Below are 16598 nucleotides of genomic sequence, written 5' to 3'. Positions count from 1 at the left end.
CTCTTCCCCCCAGAGTTCATTACTAGAAAGGCAGAGAATCTTGGGGGACTCACAGGCAGCAGAGCTGGAGAGGAGCGGAGAGCTTGGGCCACACCTCTCCCCCTCTATATACTCAGTGAGGACATTCTTCACTTCCCCCACCCCTCCGCTCAGCAGCCTAATGGAAATGCTTCCTCCCTCCCCTGTGTGGGGTAATTGGGGGAAGGGGAGTGGCACTCAACCTAGGCAGTGAGGCTCTGTTTCTAAAAGGTTCACCATCACTGTAGTAGGCCCTTAATCTATTGAATTTGTTGACTTGAGGGGAATCCGTATTGGTGTGAAACTATTTTATGTTGGAAGGAAATAATGTTTTATAACAACCATTAACTGATAATATTTGAAAATTTTCTCCATATATCTTTTGTTGTTTGTGCTATAGTGGTTTCCTGACAATGCTATGCCAGTGACTATTTAAAATTATGGACATAGTATTTTTATTATGTTCTAAATTTGCTGAACTTACTAAATGGGAAAGTCTTTTCCAGCATATTTGCAGGGGTTTAAGTGGGAAAGTTTAAGGTAGTTTTTCTAATGCTTGACCCTTTGTAGAACTTTCATTATATGGTGATTTGGCAAATTCCAAGATATTTAATTTTGTTAGCATGGTTTTCTTATAAAGTATTGTCTCCAGTGACTCCATAAAAAGTAATACACAGTGGGGAGGGGGGGTCATCTAAGACAAAATGGTTCCAGCTGCTCAGTATCTATTATATAGACATATGTATTTTTAAATAGTTTATATTGCATGTTTAAAAAGAGCTTCACTACAGTCTGAGCTAGGACAGTCAAAGGGAAAATCTCAATCTGTGGCTTTCCAGGGCCCAAGTGGAATTAAATGCACTAGATTGACCTCATTCCCAGTGTTTCTCAAGTTAAAAGTTCATTAGCTCCAAAGACCATTTCATGAAGCATCATAATTGCTTTAACCTAGTGGTTTAAATTAGGGACAGTTCAGTTTGTTTTGGGGGAGGAGGAAGGAAGAATCTCAGTCCCATAAACATTTCCCCACGTTTTACATCTCTCTAGGAGCACTCACTGTGGGCCTTGTACGGCAGTGTCAAACGATCCATGGACGTGACAGGACATGTATTCCTCCCCGGCTTCCCCCTGAATGGGTTACCACGTTGTTTTTCATCATCATGGGAATCATTTCATTGACTGTCACATGTGGCTTGCTGGTGGCTTCCCATTGGCGAAGAGAAGCTACAAAATATGCTCGTTGGATAGCATTCACTGGAAGTAAGTAATCTGTGTTTGCTAAATTTGTCAGGAAAGCAAACTAATGACATTATGAAGAAAAATAGAGGCAAATAATCAGTTCTTCATGATCATCAAAGAACATCAACAAAGAACATCAATAAACATCAAAGTACTCTGTTCTTAGCATAGGCCATAGTGCCCAATTTAGCATGACATGCACTATATACAAAGAGAACTACTGCAGTCTATTAGGAATTCAAAGCTTTTACTTAAGATTAGTAATTCAAAACCCTAGACTACTTTAAAGACTTCTTCTGTCTTTATTATTTTTTTAATTTGTTTCTTGTTTGTTTCGTAGCATAGTTGGTCCAGTTTTTTGCCTCAAAGTGGCCATTGGTCTTACAGGCAGTTGGGTCTCCATACCAAAAATAAATCAAAAGAAAGGATTCAGAAATACAAAATTATACTTTTGCTTATTTTTACATATCTGCTATGAGCATGGAAGAATCTACAGGTTTGATTTTGTAATAAATATGTATCAACTGTTCTACACATTGTTGTCAAACATTGTTCAAAATTGTGATGAATGTATATGCCACATGTCCTCTTGTGACTTAGAAAATTGAGCCTAACTACAAAATAAAAAGAAGGCTTAACTTAGAGTCCAATCAAAGAGATCAAAATGCAAAAGAAAAGTCATTTCTATCATTTTGCTTTATCTATTACTCTTCAGGGAGATATGAAAGCAGTAGAGAAATGTGATGATTTTTAGGGATAAATAATGATGATATAGGGAACTTCTGGTTCATTGACCTACCCCAAATTTCAAGTCAGCAAAAAACATTTAATATAAAATGGGCGTAGAGACACTAGCCCATGGACTGGATTTGCCCTCAACTTCATATTACCTAGCCTGTCATACAAATATAAGGAAATTATAGCTCCATTTGCCTCTACAGTTGTGAAAAGTTAACAATTTTTCATAAATCATTAGTGGCAACATCTCAAAAGGCCAAAACATAGATTTGTTTTTCCAAGAAGCTATTAATCATTCTTTGTGGGAATCTGAATGTCTTTTTATATTAGTATATGTTCTTTTTCTTCTAATTTTTCTATTACTCTTTTTCTTTCTGTTCCCATTCTTTATTTTTTTCCCCCTATGGACATAAAAACAGTTACTCAACTATTATTACCTATTTAAGGAACAAACTGGTGTTTTCACCTTTCACCTTAATATAGGAGAACTCACCATTGAAGACAGTCTCCTCACTTACTTAGATCTGTGCCCCGAGACAGTTTAAGGAAAACAAAAATGCCTGAATTAGGGAATACTAAATAGAGATTTAAACAGGAACTTTATGAGTTGGTACAAAAAGCAATTAATTTTTGCTGTTTGAAGTTCATTCTTTATGAATTAAAATATAGCCATAATTGGAAGAATTTATCCCTAGATTTTGTCAAAATATTAGTATGAGGTCTGCCTCTGCATGTGGTTATTGGTAATTGCTATAAATTGAGTAGACTGAAACTAATGTATAGGCCCTTAGTTCAGGTGATCAAAATTAGGAGCAGTAATTAATTTGACTTCTTTATTAAACTTTATCTTCCAGCAGAGAAAGTTTGAAGTTTGGTGGAATAAGCCTCAAGCTTAATGTTTTAGTCTGTTGTGATGAATCCATCTGCTATAGAGTGGCAATAACAGGAGAGAATGGGCTCCCCCTAGTGTTTATATCTCAACTTTGAAGATTATCTTGATCTTGTTATATACTGTTCTATATTAGGCACCAATATCTCTTAAACATTGGTCATATTGGTTCATGAATCAGTCAGGTCATTGTTTGATGGATTCTTCTGTGGGGAAACTTAGAAGAGACTTCAGTGTGAAACCTAATAGAAGGGAAAGCAAAATGTCTTTGATCATGTTTACTGAAAGACCTTATAAATAAAAATTATAATCCACACTTATATAGTGCCTTGCCATTTGCAAAGCAATTTTCTCTTAACCCTCTTTGGCATGCAGGTAGGGGTATTATTGTGCATGTTTTTAAATAAGAGAATACAATTAAATTTCAGGGAGTTAAATTGACCACAAGTCTCAAAACTATTAGGCTAATGAACCACAAAGTTGAGGCTTGAACAAATGTCTGTTGGCTGTGAGGTCAGTGTTCTTGACACTATGCCATGCTGCTAGGCTTGTCTCTTCTAACCTCTGTCTCCTCCTAATCTGCCAGCACATCTCAGCTTTTGTTCGGGAATTAAGAGATTCATTATCATCATCAAAATATCATTTTAAAGTCTCAAGTACCTTAATGTTTCCTTGTAACCAATAAAAAAGTATAGATACAAAATTTATCTTAAGCCTAAGAAGCATAGTGATTGTATGTCTTTGGATGTCAACCAAGATCATAGTGAGTAAGAATCTGCTTCCTTTAAAAATGTTGTTAAGCCTTTTCTTGCCAGTTTGGAAAATATTCAACTCATATAAAATATTGATGATTATTTTAATGGGATACCATTATAAAGTGTGAATATTAATTTTATAATGGGGTTAGGAGAAAGTGGGAGTTTGCATGTCATTTACATATCAATTGCCAAAACTAGCAGCAGTAAAATTATTTCCTTAAAGTATTTTTCCATTAACTTGATTTTGAGTATAAGATTAAGGTAGGTGACCAGTTTTTTAAATATTAAGAAAATTAGTTAAAAAAGAATTGTTCTTAGGGCAGTTAGGTGGCTCAGTGGATTGAGAGCCAGGCCTAGAGACGAGAGGTCCTGTTTTCAAATCTGGCCTCAGACGCTTCCTAGCTGTATGATACTGGGCAAGTCACTTAACCCCCATTGCCTAGCCCTTGCTGTTCTGCCTTAGAACCAAAATACAATAATTGATTCTAAGATGGAAGGTAAAGATTTAAGAAAAAAACAAACTTTTTTTTAAGTATTTTTCTTGTCTTGTATTTTAATAAGTTGGGTGTTTTGGAAACTTAAATTATGACTCCAGATCTCTTATCAAATTATATTAAATCATAAGAACCATCAGCACATTGTATAAAATAATCTAGGAAGTGGCCATTGCCGGCCCTAGATAAAATCATTATTTACTATACCACCATTTTTTCTCTTGATGAGCAAGACAGCTATCTATCTTGTTTTGCATTATACTATATGTAGAAAGTGATTTTCTAGATTCCAAACTAGTTAACCTATAAAGGATAGAATTAATATTTGATTAGTACATATGGGTAAAGTTCGTTTCAAAACACTCAAACTTTTTTCTTGGAAACAGTGGGGCATACTTTTCTAAAACACTTTCCACAAGCATACTAAGAACTGTTGACCCAGACATATGAAAATTTTTATGCCTATCCAGTAGAGTTTTGACAGGCATTTTTCATTGTAGTTTACTTAATTGCATTTGGATAGGTGAAGCAAAAGAAGGTCTTTTAAAATCTGCTTTTCCATATAAACCCATGCCCAAGAACTTGAGAGGGATTTTATTTTTTTAGAACATTATTTGTGGTAAAAAGCAACTATTTGGACAATGCAGATACCTTCTAGATAATTGCTAAATTCCCCAGGACCTATAGGCAATGGTGAATCTCTGTCCTTACCACTTTCTGTGTTGTGGAATGTCTTCAAGTACTTGTGGTGTGAACGCAGCAGGTTTTTATCTTTTCACCATTTCTCTTAAATCAAAATAAAGAAATAGTCAACATACACAAGCGGATTCAAAATCTCATTCATATAAGTATTCTATTCCCTCCAGTTATGCATATTTCAACCCAACCATACTTGCCCATCCCCTGCAGCTCTCACTCTGTATACATTTACCACAGAGCTTCCATACAATGTGCTGGCCTTCCTTTTGTCCTACTGACATTGTATATTTGATAGTTGAGCACACAAGCAGCCCTTCACTACACAACCAGTCCATCTTTTTTCTTTTTCTTTAAACCCTTACCTTCCATCTTGGAGTCAATACTGTATATTGGTTCTAAGGCAAAAGAGTGGTAAGGGCTAGGCAATGGGGATTAAGTGACTTGCCCAGGGTCACCCAGCTGGGAAATGTCTGAGGCCAGATTTGAACCCAGGATCTCCTGTCTCTAGGCCTGGCTCTCAATCCACTAAGCTACCCAGCTTCTCCCTCCCCCCCCCCCCCAGTCCATCTATTTTTTTAATAATACAATTCTTTGATGACATTCTTTGTTCCACTTCTTCATCATTCCTGGTTTGTACTGTGCTTCTTTTACCTTTGGGAGGATTTTTACTTTCACTTCCTCAGAGATGAATGTTCTATGACCTGTAACCATAAAAAACACTGAAAGTATTGATATTTAAAAGGCAGTACTAAAAGATACTGATTGACTTTTTAATTTTATAATTTAAAAAAACACCAAATTTTTATGTTGGACCTGGCCTTTGGGTCCCATTCTCCATAAGTGAGCATCCATCAGAGGAACAGAAAGTTGGTGTCATCTTTTTTTTTTTTTAATTTTTAATTTTTTAAACCTTTATCTTCCATCTTGGAATCAGTACTGTGTATTGGTTCCAAGGCAGAAGAGTAGTAAGGGCTAGGCAATGGGGGTCAAGCTGGGAAGTGTCTGCGGTCACATTTGAACCTGGGACCTCCCATCTCTGGGCCTGGCTCTCAATCCACTGAATTACCCAGCTGCCCCTGAAAGTTGGTGACTTAACCAATGAATTAGTCAGTAGTAGACCTCTCAATAAAACAAGGAAGTACTTACGAAGTATGATACAAAACTTTTACAATTTAAGCACTGGAGTTAAGAATAACACTGTATTAAGGTACATAAAATTTTTACTCTTTTAAATTATGTTCCATGGATTTGGCGTATTCAAGTAAATGTAAGGATGAGCTATCTTTTAACAGAATATTTTTTTACTATTGATGTTAATAATACTGTGGCTCAATTCCCAACTTCTATCAAACTTTATTCCTTTCATAACTATCTTTTTTGCCAAATTGTTGTTGTTTTATAAATCGCCAAATTGCCTCACTAATTTCTGGTTTTTTGGTTTGTTTTACAGTGATCCTTTTCTGTATGGCTGCCCTAATATTTCCAATAGGATTTTACATCAATGAAGTTGGAGGTCAACCTTATAAACTGCCCAACAATACAGTAGTTGGGTCTTCATATGTACTATTTGTCTTATCAATTTTCTTTACAATAGTGGGACTTCTATTTGCTGGCAAAGTTTGTTTACCTGGCTGATGAATGTCTAAACTGCTTGACTTCTTTTGTGGGAAAGATGGCGGGTGGGGAGAACAAAGGCAAGGCATCTGAGCAGTCCTATTCTCAGGAGGATGCTTAGATGAAGCTATCTGTTACTGAAAAGAGAAATGTGTTGACTCGTTCTCACTATGCACTTTGGATTAAAATGGAGAGCCTTTTCCATAACCAAATACAGACAACATTGACTAAATCTCCTGAGCATATTCAGGCAGTCAGGTCTGCACTGTGATAGCAACCTAGTGAAGAAGAATGCTTTATACTGAAAAGCATATGGCCCTAAGTGACTGTACCGTTCTGTTTTTGTCTGATTCATTTTTTTTAAAGTATTTATGAACTTATGGTGGACCAGATGGTTGCAAGAAAAGTTCACGTGGGGCTGGCCTCACTCCTAAGATATTAGTGTACAAAACTCCCTTGTGATAGGATAAGCCTTTGACCCCCAAATGAATTGCTGTTGCATTACTGCACCAAGAAGCCAATAGATCAAAATGTGTTTGCTAAAATATGTGTTGAAAAAAAAAAAAAAGAAAACCTTAATTCCCTGGTCTCTGTGTTTAAAAAAAATTTAACAAGAAAACATATTAAGAAATATGTTGCTTTGGGGGTGGGGGGAATCTTCCTTATATTTATATAAATATATATAATATATATATTTTGCTGATGCAGTATACAGTGTGTGTATGTGTGTATATATATATATGTATGTATATATGTATGTATATATGTCTATATACATATATATATATACCTACACAGTTCCTGGAAGAGAACTTGGAATGCTTTGCTAGCAAAACACTGTGGTGTGCAAACCTAGAACTCAAAAGAAAAAAGCCATTTCTCTGAAGGCTGCAGTGTGGAGAGAGTCTTCAGTTTACCTCATTCTTTGTAGCAGCCCTTGATTTTAACAGGTTTTTGTAATAGGTACAAATAATCCCATACTTTTCTAGGTGCAATTTTAAGTTAAGCTAAAGATTCTTTGTACGGTTAATTTATTTGTATATGAGGGTAGAAAGCAAGATCATGTCATACTTCAAACCCAAATTTGGGAAATCTGACACTATTTAAATTATTATCAGCTGTTGTCTGTTGTACAGAGATTCTCTTTTCTACTTGCTTTATCTGTTACATTAATAATGCATTGATCTAGGTTTAAGCACAGCAACTACATAACTACAAAACTCACTAGAGAAAATAGCAGTATTTTGGTCATTTACAAATACTAACTTCATACTTAAATAAAAGATGAATTTATATTTAAGCATTAATTCATCTCCATCAAAAACCTAAGCAATACTTTTTTATTTGATATGCCTTATTTGCTAAAAGCTAACATTTTTCAATGTACATTTATTTTAAGGGCTGTTTAAACCCACAACTTAAGTTTCTTCCTAAAAGAGACACTTCAGCTAAACCTTAAATCACAAATAGTCCTTTCTCACTTCCCTCAATTCATTTCCCCCCTCCAAATGAATATACTATAAATATTCTCCCCTTTATGTACATAGGGACACTTTTTGGCAGTAGAGTCAAGCCTTTGTTCTTTACAGTGAAGTGGCAAACCAAATATACCTGTCAAAATAATTACATACCTAAATAATTGTTGCAGAGGGCAAATTTCCAGGAAACTACATTATATTTTGAAGTATTCATGAATTACTTGGTGGAAATGAGGGCTGGAAGATGTATAAGCAAAGAAAACAAAAACTTCTAACATAATTCATATATACCTACTTGCCATTCATATACCTCCAATGTTAATTAAGAAAGATTTTAGTGTATATCAGCTCATGTTTGTTTTGGAAGTTCTAGTATATCTGTAGAGTATTCCCCAAATGTAACAGTAAATATATATTTTTTAATTTCTAAGAAGAAATCACCTTAGCAAAAATTCTAAGAAAAAAATTTCTAAAGTATTATGATGTCTATCCAATTACATGAATACTACTGGACATATGTTCTCTGGACATTTGTGATTGCTGGGTTGCTATGCCAATTGAGATTTGGTTGGTCCTCAAATAAAATGAGTCACTCAGAAATGAAGTTTTGGATATAACCGTTATACCACTGAATGAAGTGTTAGCAAAGTATGGTTCAAATTAATTTATGATATGATTAAGAGCTTTTCTTCTTCCAAAAGATCAATCTTATTGTAAATAGTTTCACAAAATATTTTAACTGGATCATGGGCATGGGGAGAGAGAGTTTCTCAGCTGCTAATAATTTCCCCACTTGTTTACTTCCTTCACTTACAATGAATGGTATTACGTGTAAGATGACAAGTCTTAGGATTTTGTTTAGTATCTGTTATCAAATCCATCAAATTGTCTCTAATTTCATCATCATCTTGGAAAATATCCAGTGTGCGAATGACCAATGAGTTGGAAACATTCACTGGCCAGACCCACTAGCTGTTATACCCAGGAGCAAAGCAACCCCAACTTCATCTAGTAGTATGTGAAGTCAAATCTTTGGATTCTTCTGGTCCAAACATGAAAATAAAATCATTTACATAAACAAATCTATAAATCCTGTAAGTGAAAAAATAGACAACTATTGGCAGTTGCCTTTAATAAGGTCACTATATTAAGTACTATATAGTACAGTATTAATTTATAGCAGAAAATCATATCTTATAAACTGTATATAAAACACTGTTTATGGTGCAATCATTTGTCAAACTTTTTGTCTGTTACTTTGTTTTTAAAGTTGTGTACATTTTTTCATACCTAAGAGCGTCACTGTAAAATCTGCTGAAAACTATTTATAGGTTTTATTTGCACAAGATTAGTTTTAAACTCTAGGAAGTTCTTGTTGAACATGCCTAAGTATCTGTAAACATTTAAATTCTTTAATTCATTAAAAACAAGTATTTCAGTATCATTCTTTCCAAAGGTAATCCATGTTCTATGTTTTTAATGTGTTTATGTAATTCTTTGACTCCACCTACTTTGTTTTGTTTTTAAAGGACAGCTCTTTTCTTGTATTCTAGATGACCAAAACACCTAATTGATTTTCAGCCTTTTGCCCAAAGGTTTGATATCCCTATTTGACATTCTGTGAATAAATTCTTTAGTATGTTATGTTAAATGGAAGTCTTGGTATCAAGCATTACACCTACTGATTTGGAAGAAAGGCCCTGGAAAAGTGTTGAATGTGCTTTAGCTTTCGAAAAGCTTTATCACGGTTTTTTCTTGAGGTGTGGGCTTCCTCAGAAGAACACATGTAGCATTTTGTTTTGGTTTTTGTTAAAAGCCTTTTTGGTCATAAGTTTTTATTGACTATTAGCTTTTTCCAGAACCTAAGTTTGCGCCCTCCCCCATTAAAATATATGTATATACACACATATATATGTATATGTGTATATAGAGATAAAAGAAAAAATACCTTCACAATTAAAACAGTAAGCTGTTCTTTTGGAAAATTTTGAAGGATGAAAAATATATGAAGGAAAAAATTGTCTGCATGGGTAGGATTCCCAACAAAAGAGTTAATGGTTGTTATCACCTCAAGAGATTTTAAAGTTTGTGCTCAAAGTCTGTATATTATCCCAAACTTTATTAAGGATTGTTTTTTTTAATTGGTTATAACATTTTTCAATTAATAATTTCAAAACAAATTGTTAATACAAGCTGTATAAAATGAACATAATTTTCTTCACTTGTATTTTTGTTATTGAGCAAGTTTATCAAAATAAATTGTCTACTAAACAAACTAAAACTGATTCAATTGATTTGAATTCATCTAAAACAAATTCTTTTCCAGCTTTTTATCTTAACTTCTGTCTTGAAACTTCATATTTCAAGTGTAATGCTTTTAAACAATGTATTTTAGGATTCTGCATTCCAATCCATTCTGCTCCATTTTGTGGGTGAGCTAATTTCATTCATGTTCACTATTATGATTGTTAATTGTGCATCTCTCTAGCACGACTTTTTAAACTTTTCCTCTTTGTCCTTCACCTCCTATACAAAGAGAAAAGTGGAAGAAGAGAATTAATCTGATCAGCACTGGTAATCTCAAATCAAAATGGGCTCTTCCTACTCTTCTGTCCCACATTTCTTTACTAAGCCCAGATCTTGAGGTTTCTTTCATTTGCTTTCTTTTTAATCCTTTTCTGAACAACCTTATAAAGTTGAAGTTTGTTTTGCTTGTGACTGTCTCCCTCTTGACTCTGCTCTCCCTTTAATAATCCTCTGCTTTGTTTATTCCTATCAATTTTGTTGAATGTAATGTATTCCTACATCATACTATGTGTGTGTTCAATCATTCTTTACCCAGTTCAAATGAGTGAGGTTCATAATTCCTACTCCCCAACTTTTCTCCATGTTTTTTTGTATATTCTCCTCATATAGTTTGAAACATTCTTCCTCCTTTTTCCCTCCCTTTTCTTACTTTCTTAAGACCAAACAGAACAAAACCACACATAGGCCCTCCTGTGTTTATCTCTTACCTCCCCTCCTCTACAACCTTGAAGATAGTAGGGAGTACTTGTCTCTTTTCCTCTTATTATAAGTACTTAAATGTTTAGCCTTTTTAAGTGCTTTTACCTCAAGGTTTTTTCTTGCTCCTGTGTTTGTATATTTCAAAGTCTCAACTCAGCTGTGATTGTTTCATCAGAAATATTTGAAAGCTTTCTATTAAAGTTTATTTCTTCTACTGAAGAATTATGCTTTTTTGCAGATTAAATTTTTCTTGATTGTAAGCCTTTTATTTTTGCCTTTTAGAAGACATTTTGAGATTTTTCTTCTCTTTTATAGTAACCGAGGCATAGAGTCTTGTACAATTCTGGCCCCTTCATATTTGAATTCTGTCCTGTGCTTGCAATTTCTTTTTCTTTGACTTGAAAGCTCTGGATTTGGGCTATTATATTCCTAAGTGTTTTCAGTTAGGAGTTTCATTCAGATTGCAGATTCTTTGTATTTTCACTTTGCCTTCTGGTTCTAGATCTGGGAAGTTTTCTTTTATTAATTTCTTGAATATGATGGGCTGGTTTTCTGTTTAGTCTTCATTTTTCATGGAATCACATGATTCTTTTAGACTTTTTATTTTTTCCAATTACATGTAAAAGCAATTTTTAACATTCATTTTTTAAAATTTTGACTTCTAAATTCTCTCCATCCCATACCCTCCCTTCCTGGGGTGGCAAGCAATTTGATATAGATTATACAGGTGTAGTCATGCAAAACATATTTCTTTATAAGTCATGTGAAAGAAAACAAGAATGTGAAAGAAAACAAAAACCCAAGAAAAATAGTTTTAAAAAATATGCTTTGATCTACATTCAGACTGCATCTTTTCTTTCTGTGGAAGGGGGTGGCAATTTTCACAATAAATCCTTTGGGATTTTTTTTTGGATCATTGTATTACTGATAATAGCCAAGTCATTCATAACTGATCATTGTAGCATATTGCTGTTAGTATGTACAGTATTCTGGTTCTGCTCATTTTATTTTGCACCAAATTCATATGTCCAGGTTTTCCTGAGAGCTTTTTGCTCATCATTTCTTATAGAATAATGGTATTCCATGACAAAAATATGCCCAAAATTTGTTTAGCCATTCTCCAATTGATGGGCATCTCTTCAATTTCCAATTCTTTGCCACCACAAAAAATGCTGCTATAAATATTTTTATACATATAGGTTCTTTTCCTTTTTGTGTTTTATCTCTTTGGGATAGAAGTCTAGTAATGGTATTGCTGGGTCAAAGACTATGCATAATTTTATAGCCTTTTGAGCATAGGTCCAAATCTCTGTAGAATGATGGAATCAGTTCTCAATTCTACCAACAGTGCATTACTGTCTGAATTTTCCCATATCCCCTCCAACATTTGTCATTTTTTTTTGTTTACGTTAGCCAAACTGATAGGTATGGGATGGTACCTCAGAGTTGTTTTAATTTGTATTTCTCTAATCAGTATTCATTGAGAGCATTTTTTATGTGATTCTAGATAGCTTTGATTACTTCATCTGAAAACTGCCTATTCATATCCTTTGAGCATTTTTCAATTGGAGAATCACTTGAAATCTTACAAATTTGATTCAGTTCTTTATTTGAGAAATAAAGCCTTTATCAAAGAAACTTGCCTTAAATTTTTTTTCATAATTATGATTATTATATATTTTCCTCCATCCTTTTCTCCCCATTTACTTATCCTACTTTCTCCTGTTCATTGTCAAAAGTGTTTTGCTTCTGACCACCACCTCCCCTAATCCCCCCTCCCTTTTTTCAGTCCCACTCCCCTTTCTCTTATTCTTCCCCACTTATTTCCTTTAGGATGAGATAGATTTCTATACTCAACTGAGTGTGTATGTGACTCCCACTTTGAGCCATTTCCAGTGAGAATAAGGTTAAGATGCTTCCCTCCTGTACTCCCTCATCTTCCCCTTCACTATAAAAGCTCTTTCATGCCTTTTTATGTGAGGTAATTTACCCCTATTCTACCTCTCCCTCCTCCCAATGCATTCCTCGTTCTCCCCCCTTATTTTTCTTCTATATATCATTCCATCATATTCAATTCACACCCACACCCTCTGTTTATAAGTACTCCTGTCCAAAAAAAAAAATAAAAATAAAAATGACAGAGTTCTTAGGAGTTACAAGTATCATCATCCCGTGTAGGAATGTAAATAGTTTAACCTTCTCAAATCCCTTATTGGTTTCTCTTTTTTGTTTACCTTTTTATGTTTTTCTTGAGTTTTGTATTTGGAAATCAAATTTTCTATTCAGTTCTGGGCTTTTTATCAGGAATATTTTTAAGTCCTCTCTTTCAATGAATATCCATTTTTTCCCCCTGAAGGATTATACTGTTTTACTAGGTAGGTGATTCTCGGTTGTAATCTTAGTCCTTTGCCATCCTGAATATCATATTCCAAGCCCTCTGATGCTTCAGTGTAGAAGCTGCTATCCTGACTGTGGCTACACAATATTTGAATTGGATTTCTTTTTGTCTACATTAAATATTTTCTCTTTAATCTTGGAGCTCAGGAATCTGATTATGCTTCTCCTAGGAGTTTTCATTTTGGAATCTCTTTCAGGAGGTAATCAGTGGATTCTTTCCTCTTCTATTTTACCCTCTGGTCTTAGAAGATTAAGACAGTTTCACTGGATAATTTCTTTAAAGATAATATCTAGGCTTTTTTTGTGGCTTGAATCAGATAATTCTGAAATTATCTCTCTTCAAGTCAAACCATTCCTAGTTCTGTTGTTTTTGATAACTTCAATTTTTTTCTGCCTTTTGACTTAGTTCTGATGTCATTTGTTCTCTCATAGAGGCATTAGTTCATCATAGAGAACATTACTCATGTTCCATTCTGTATTTCAAGAAGTTAATTACTTTGGTAAGGTTTTCTATCTCTTGTTCTATGCTATTTATTATTCTCTTCAGGTTTTTTTCCTCCTAAAATCTCATTTCATTTACAATGTATCTCTTGTATTTCTTCCAGGCATCCTTGGAGTCCTTATGACCAAGTCATCTTTATTTATTTTTTTTTTTTAAGCTCTGCTTTTAGTTGCAATGGGATTACTCTTCTGGGTTTATTTCTTGGACTTCTCATGACCCTTAATGTTTCATCATTGTATTGGGTGTTTTCTTCTATTCACTCATTTTGACCTTCAGTTTTCACATTGGAACTTTGTGCTCTACTCACAAATGGGCCAGGTAGACCTTTATTCTATGATACGGATGTCACAGCTGCTCTGGGTGATGGCTGCTACCAGGCCTCATACTCTGCCTCCAATTCTTGCTCCAGTCTCATTCTGCTGACTCAACTCTGTAGGTTCTGGTCTTTACCAGTCTCTCCTTCCTGTGCTGTGACCTTCACAGATTCTAGTCATACACTGAAGATTATGCCAGTAATCTTATGTCTCCTGCACAATCACTGCAGCACTGTTATACAGGCAGTGATTGGCCTTAGTTCTTGCTATGACTGAGTACTCTACAGGAGGCTCTGTCTCTCTTCATAGTGACTCACAGACACTATGTCTATCCCCTGCTTCTGGTTTAACAGTCTGGGTTCTGGATCTAGCTTCTGACCCTTATTAGAATTTGTGCTGGCTTGTAAGCCCTCTTTTCAAAGCACCAACTTCTTTTAAGGACCACATAGAAAAGCTCTCTTGCATCCCTGAAGCAGTTCCTCTCCCATACTTAACTTTCTTGCTTTTTTTTAGATGGTTTCCTGGGTACAGTACCACTTTTTACTTCTATTGATTTTAACTATGTAACTGCAAACATGTTCTTATAATATTACATTTCAAACAATGGTTTCTTTTAATTATTTTAATAAATTCCACACAAGTTCCATAATGTCTCTCTCGCTTCTTCTCTTCCCCTTCCCAGAGCTGACAAGCAATTCAATCTGGGATTTATACGTATTATCACGCAAAACATTTTCCATATTACGCATTTTTATAAGTGAATAATCTTATAAAACTAAAACCCCAAAATATATACCCAAATAGACAAGTGATAAATCATATGTTTTATCTGCATTTCTACTCCAACAGTTCTTTCTCTGGATGTGGATAGCATTCTTTTTCATAAGTCCTTCAGAATTGTCCTGGATCGTTGTTTTGCTGTTAGTAGCAAAGTCTATCACCTTTGATTGTTCCACAGTATTACAGTTACTGCATATAATGTTCTCCTGGTTCTGCTTATTTCACTCTGCATCAGTTTTATGTAGGTCTTTCCTCCTCTTTCTGAAATCATCCTGTTCGTCATTCCTTCTAGTACAATAGTATTCCATCACCATCATATATACTACAGTTTGTTTAGCCATTCCCCAACTGATGAACCTCCCTTTAGTCTCCAAGTCTTTGCCACCACAAAAAGAACAGTTATAAATATTTTTGTACAAATAGGTCTTTTTCTTTTTTTATTTCTTTGGATCAAAGTTTTATTCTAAAGGAAAAATTGCTCTTATGGAGATCTCAAGAATTCAGAAAGCCATCCATCTCTGAGATTCATTATAGTCCTAACTGGAAGCAAGGGAATACCTTTATAAATGGTACTCTAGGAGCCAAAAAATTCTTTATGGAACTGGTGTATATTAAGCTGGATGATTGGCCAGTTGCATTGACATTTCCATTCTACTCTGGTCTCTAGGTACTTTACTGTTTAACTTATTTGTAGTTATAAATTCATGATTATTATATTCTATCTGAGAATATAGAAAATATTAAATAATGTGTATCATATTATATAAGTGTTACAAATTTATGAATATCCTTCTTTAAGAAAGAAAACAAGATATGGTCACTGTTTATTCTCATTAGACATCTGGAAATTCCTCCATGCTCTTAGATTCTCTGATGTATTATGTTTTGCAAAGGTTTGGATCTCAGCCAAGATGGTTTTAATTGAATGGTTTCTGCTTAGCAAATAGGGAATTGTGGTCTTCATCCTTGGGATGTTGTTATCCACAGTTACTTTTATTTTATTTTATACAGTTATTTTACTGTTTTGCCAACATAAAATCAATTCCATTTGGCATATGTCAAGAGGGAATCAAATGATTTGTTCAATTCCATCCTGTCCTACTTAGTTTTAAATGTTTAATATTAATTGTCTAAGACAACAAAAATCAAGATCAGAAAAATAGAAATTTTTTCTGCTACATTATTTTATATTCAAACACAACTAATGAAATTATTGACTCTTATTTTATCCTTGGTAACTAGGTAATGCTGTGGATAAAGTGCCAGGCCTAGAGTTAGGAATACCTGTGTTCAAATCCAGTTTTAGGCACTTCCTAGCTGTGTAACCCTGGGCAAGTTATACTTTTTTGCTTCAGTTGTCTCAGTTGTAAAATGGGTGTCTTAATAGCATCTCCTCTTAGGGTTGTTGTAAGGATCAAATGAAATATTTGTTAAGTGCCTTAAGCACAGTGTCTAACACCTAGTAAGTGATTAATAAATTCTTGTTTCTTTCTTTCTCTGTTATTTTACCACAATGACTAATCAAAATCTACCTGTGATCAAAAAACCTAATGTTAGACACTATTTTAAATTACTTCATCCACTGAACCTTTTGTCAGCATGGCTTTTGAAAAAAAAAAATTTTTTAATACCCATACCTTCTATCTTAGAATCAATACTAGGTATTGGTTCT

At 34.3% G+C, this 16598-nt stretch overlaps 1 protein-coding gene and 1 long non-coding RNA gene across 2 annotated transcripts in view; one reads left to right on the top strand and one right to left on the bottom strand.

Annotated features, from left to right (window-relative positions):
* The window catches only part of MOSMO (modulator of smoothened), a 78820-nt gene extending 68612 nt beyond the window's left edge, over positions 1 to 10208 (top strand). Inside the window, exons 2-3 of the mRNA XM_007498234.2 lie at positions 1066 to 1278; positions 6286 to 10208. Coding sequence (XP_007498296.2) covers positions 1066 to 1278; positions 6286 to 6470 — 398 coding nt within the window. The 3' untranslated portion in view covers positions 6471 to 10208. The remainder of the gene's footprint in view (positions 1 to 1065; positions 1279 to 6285) is intronic.
* LOC103097669 (uncharacterized) lies at positions 2830 to 5640 on the bottom strand. The gene is made up of 3 exons (XR_469853.3): positions 5487 to 5640; positions 4848 to 4922; positions 2830 to 3126 (listed from the first exon to the last, which is right to left on the bottom strand). It is a non-coding gene; the product is annotated as an uncharacterized LOC103097669 (long non-coding RNA).
* Positions 10209 to 16598: the final 6390 nt, after the last annotated feature.

The sequence above is a fragment of the Monodelphis domestica genome, chromosome 7, assembly GCF_027887165.1.
Source record: "Monodelphis domestica isolate mMonDom1 chromosome 7, mMonDom1.pri, whole genome shotgun sequence".
Classification (NCBI taxonomy): Eukaryota; Metazoa; Chordata; class Mammalia; order Didelphimorphia; family Didelphidae; genus Monodelphis; species Monodelphis domestica.
The sequence above is the reverse complement of the archived record's forward strand: the minus strand, read 5'-3'. Positions and strand labels throughout refer to the sequence as shown.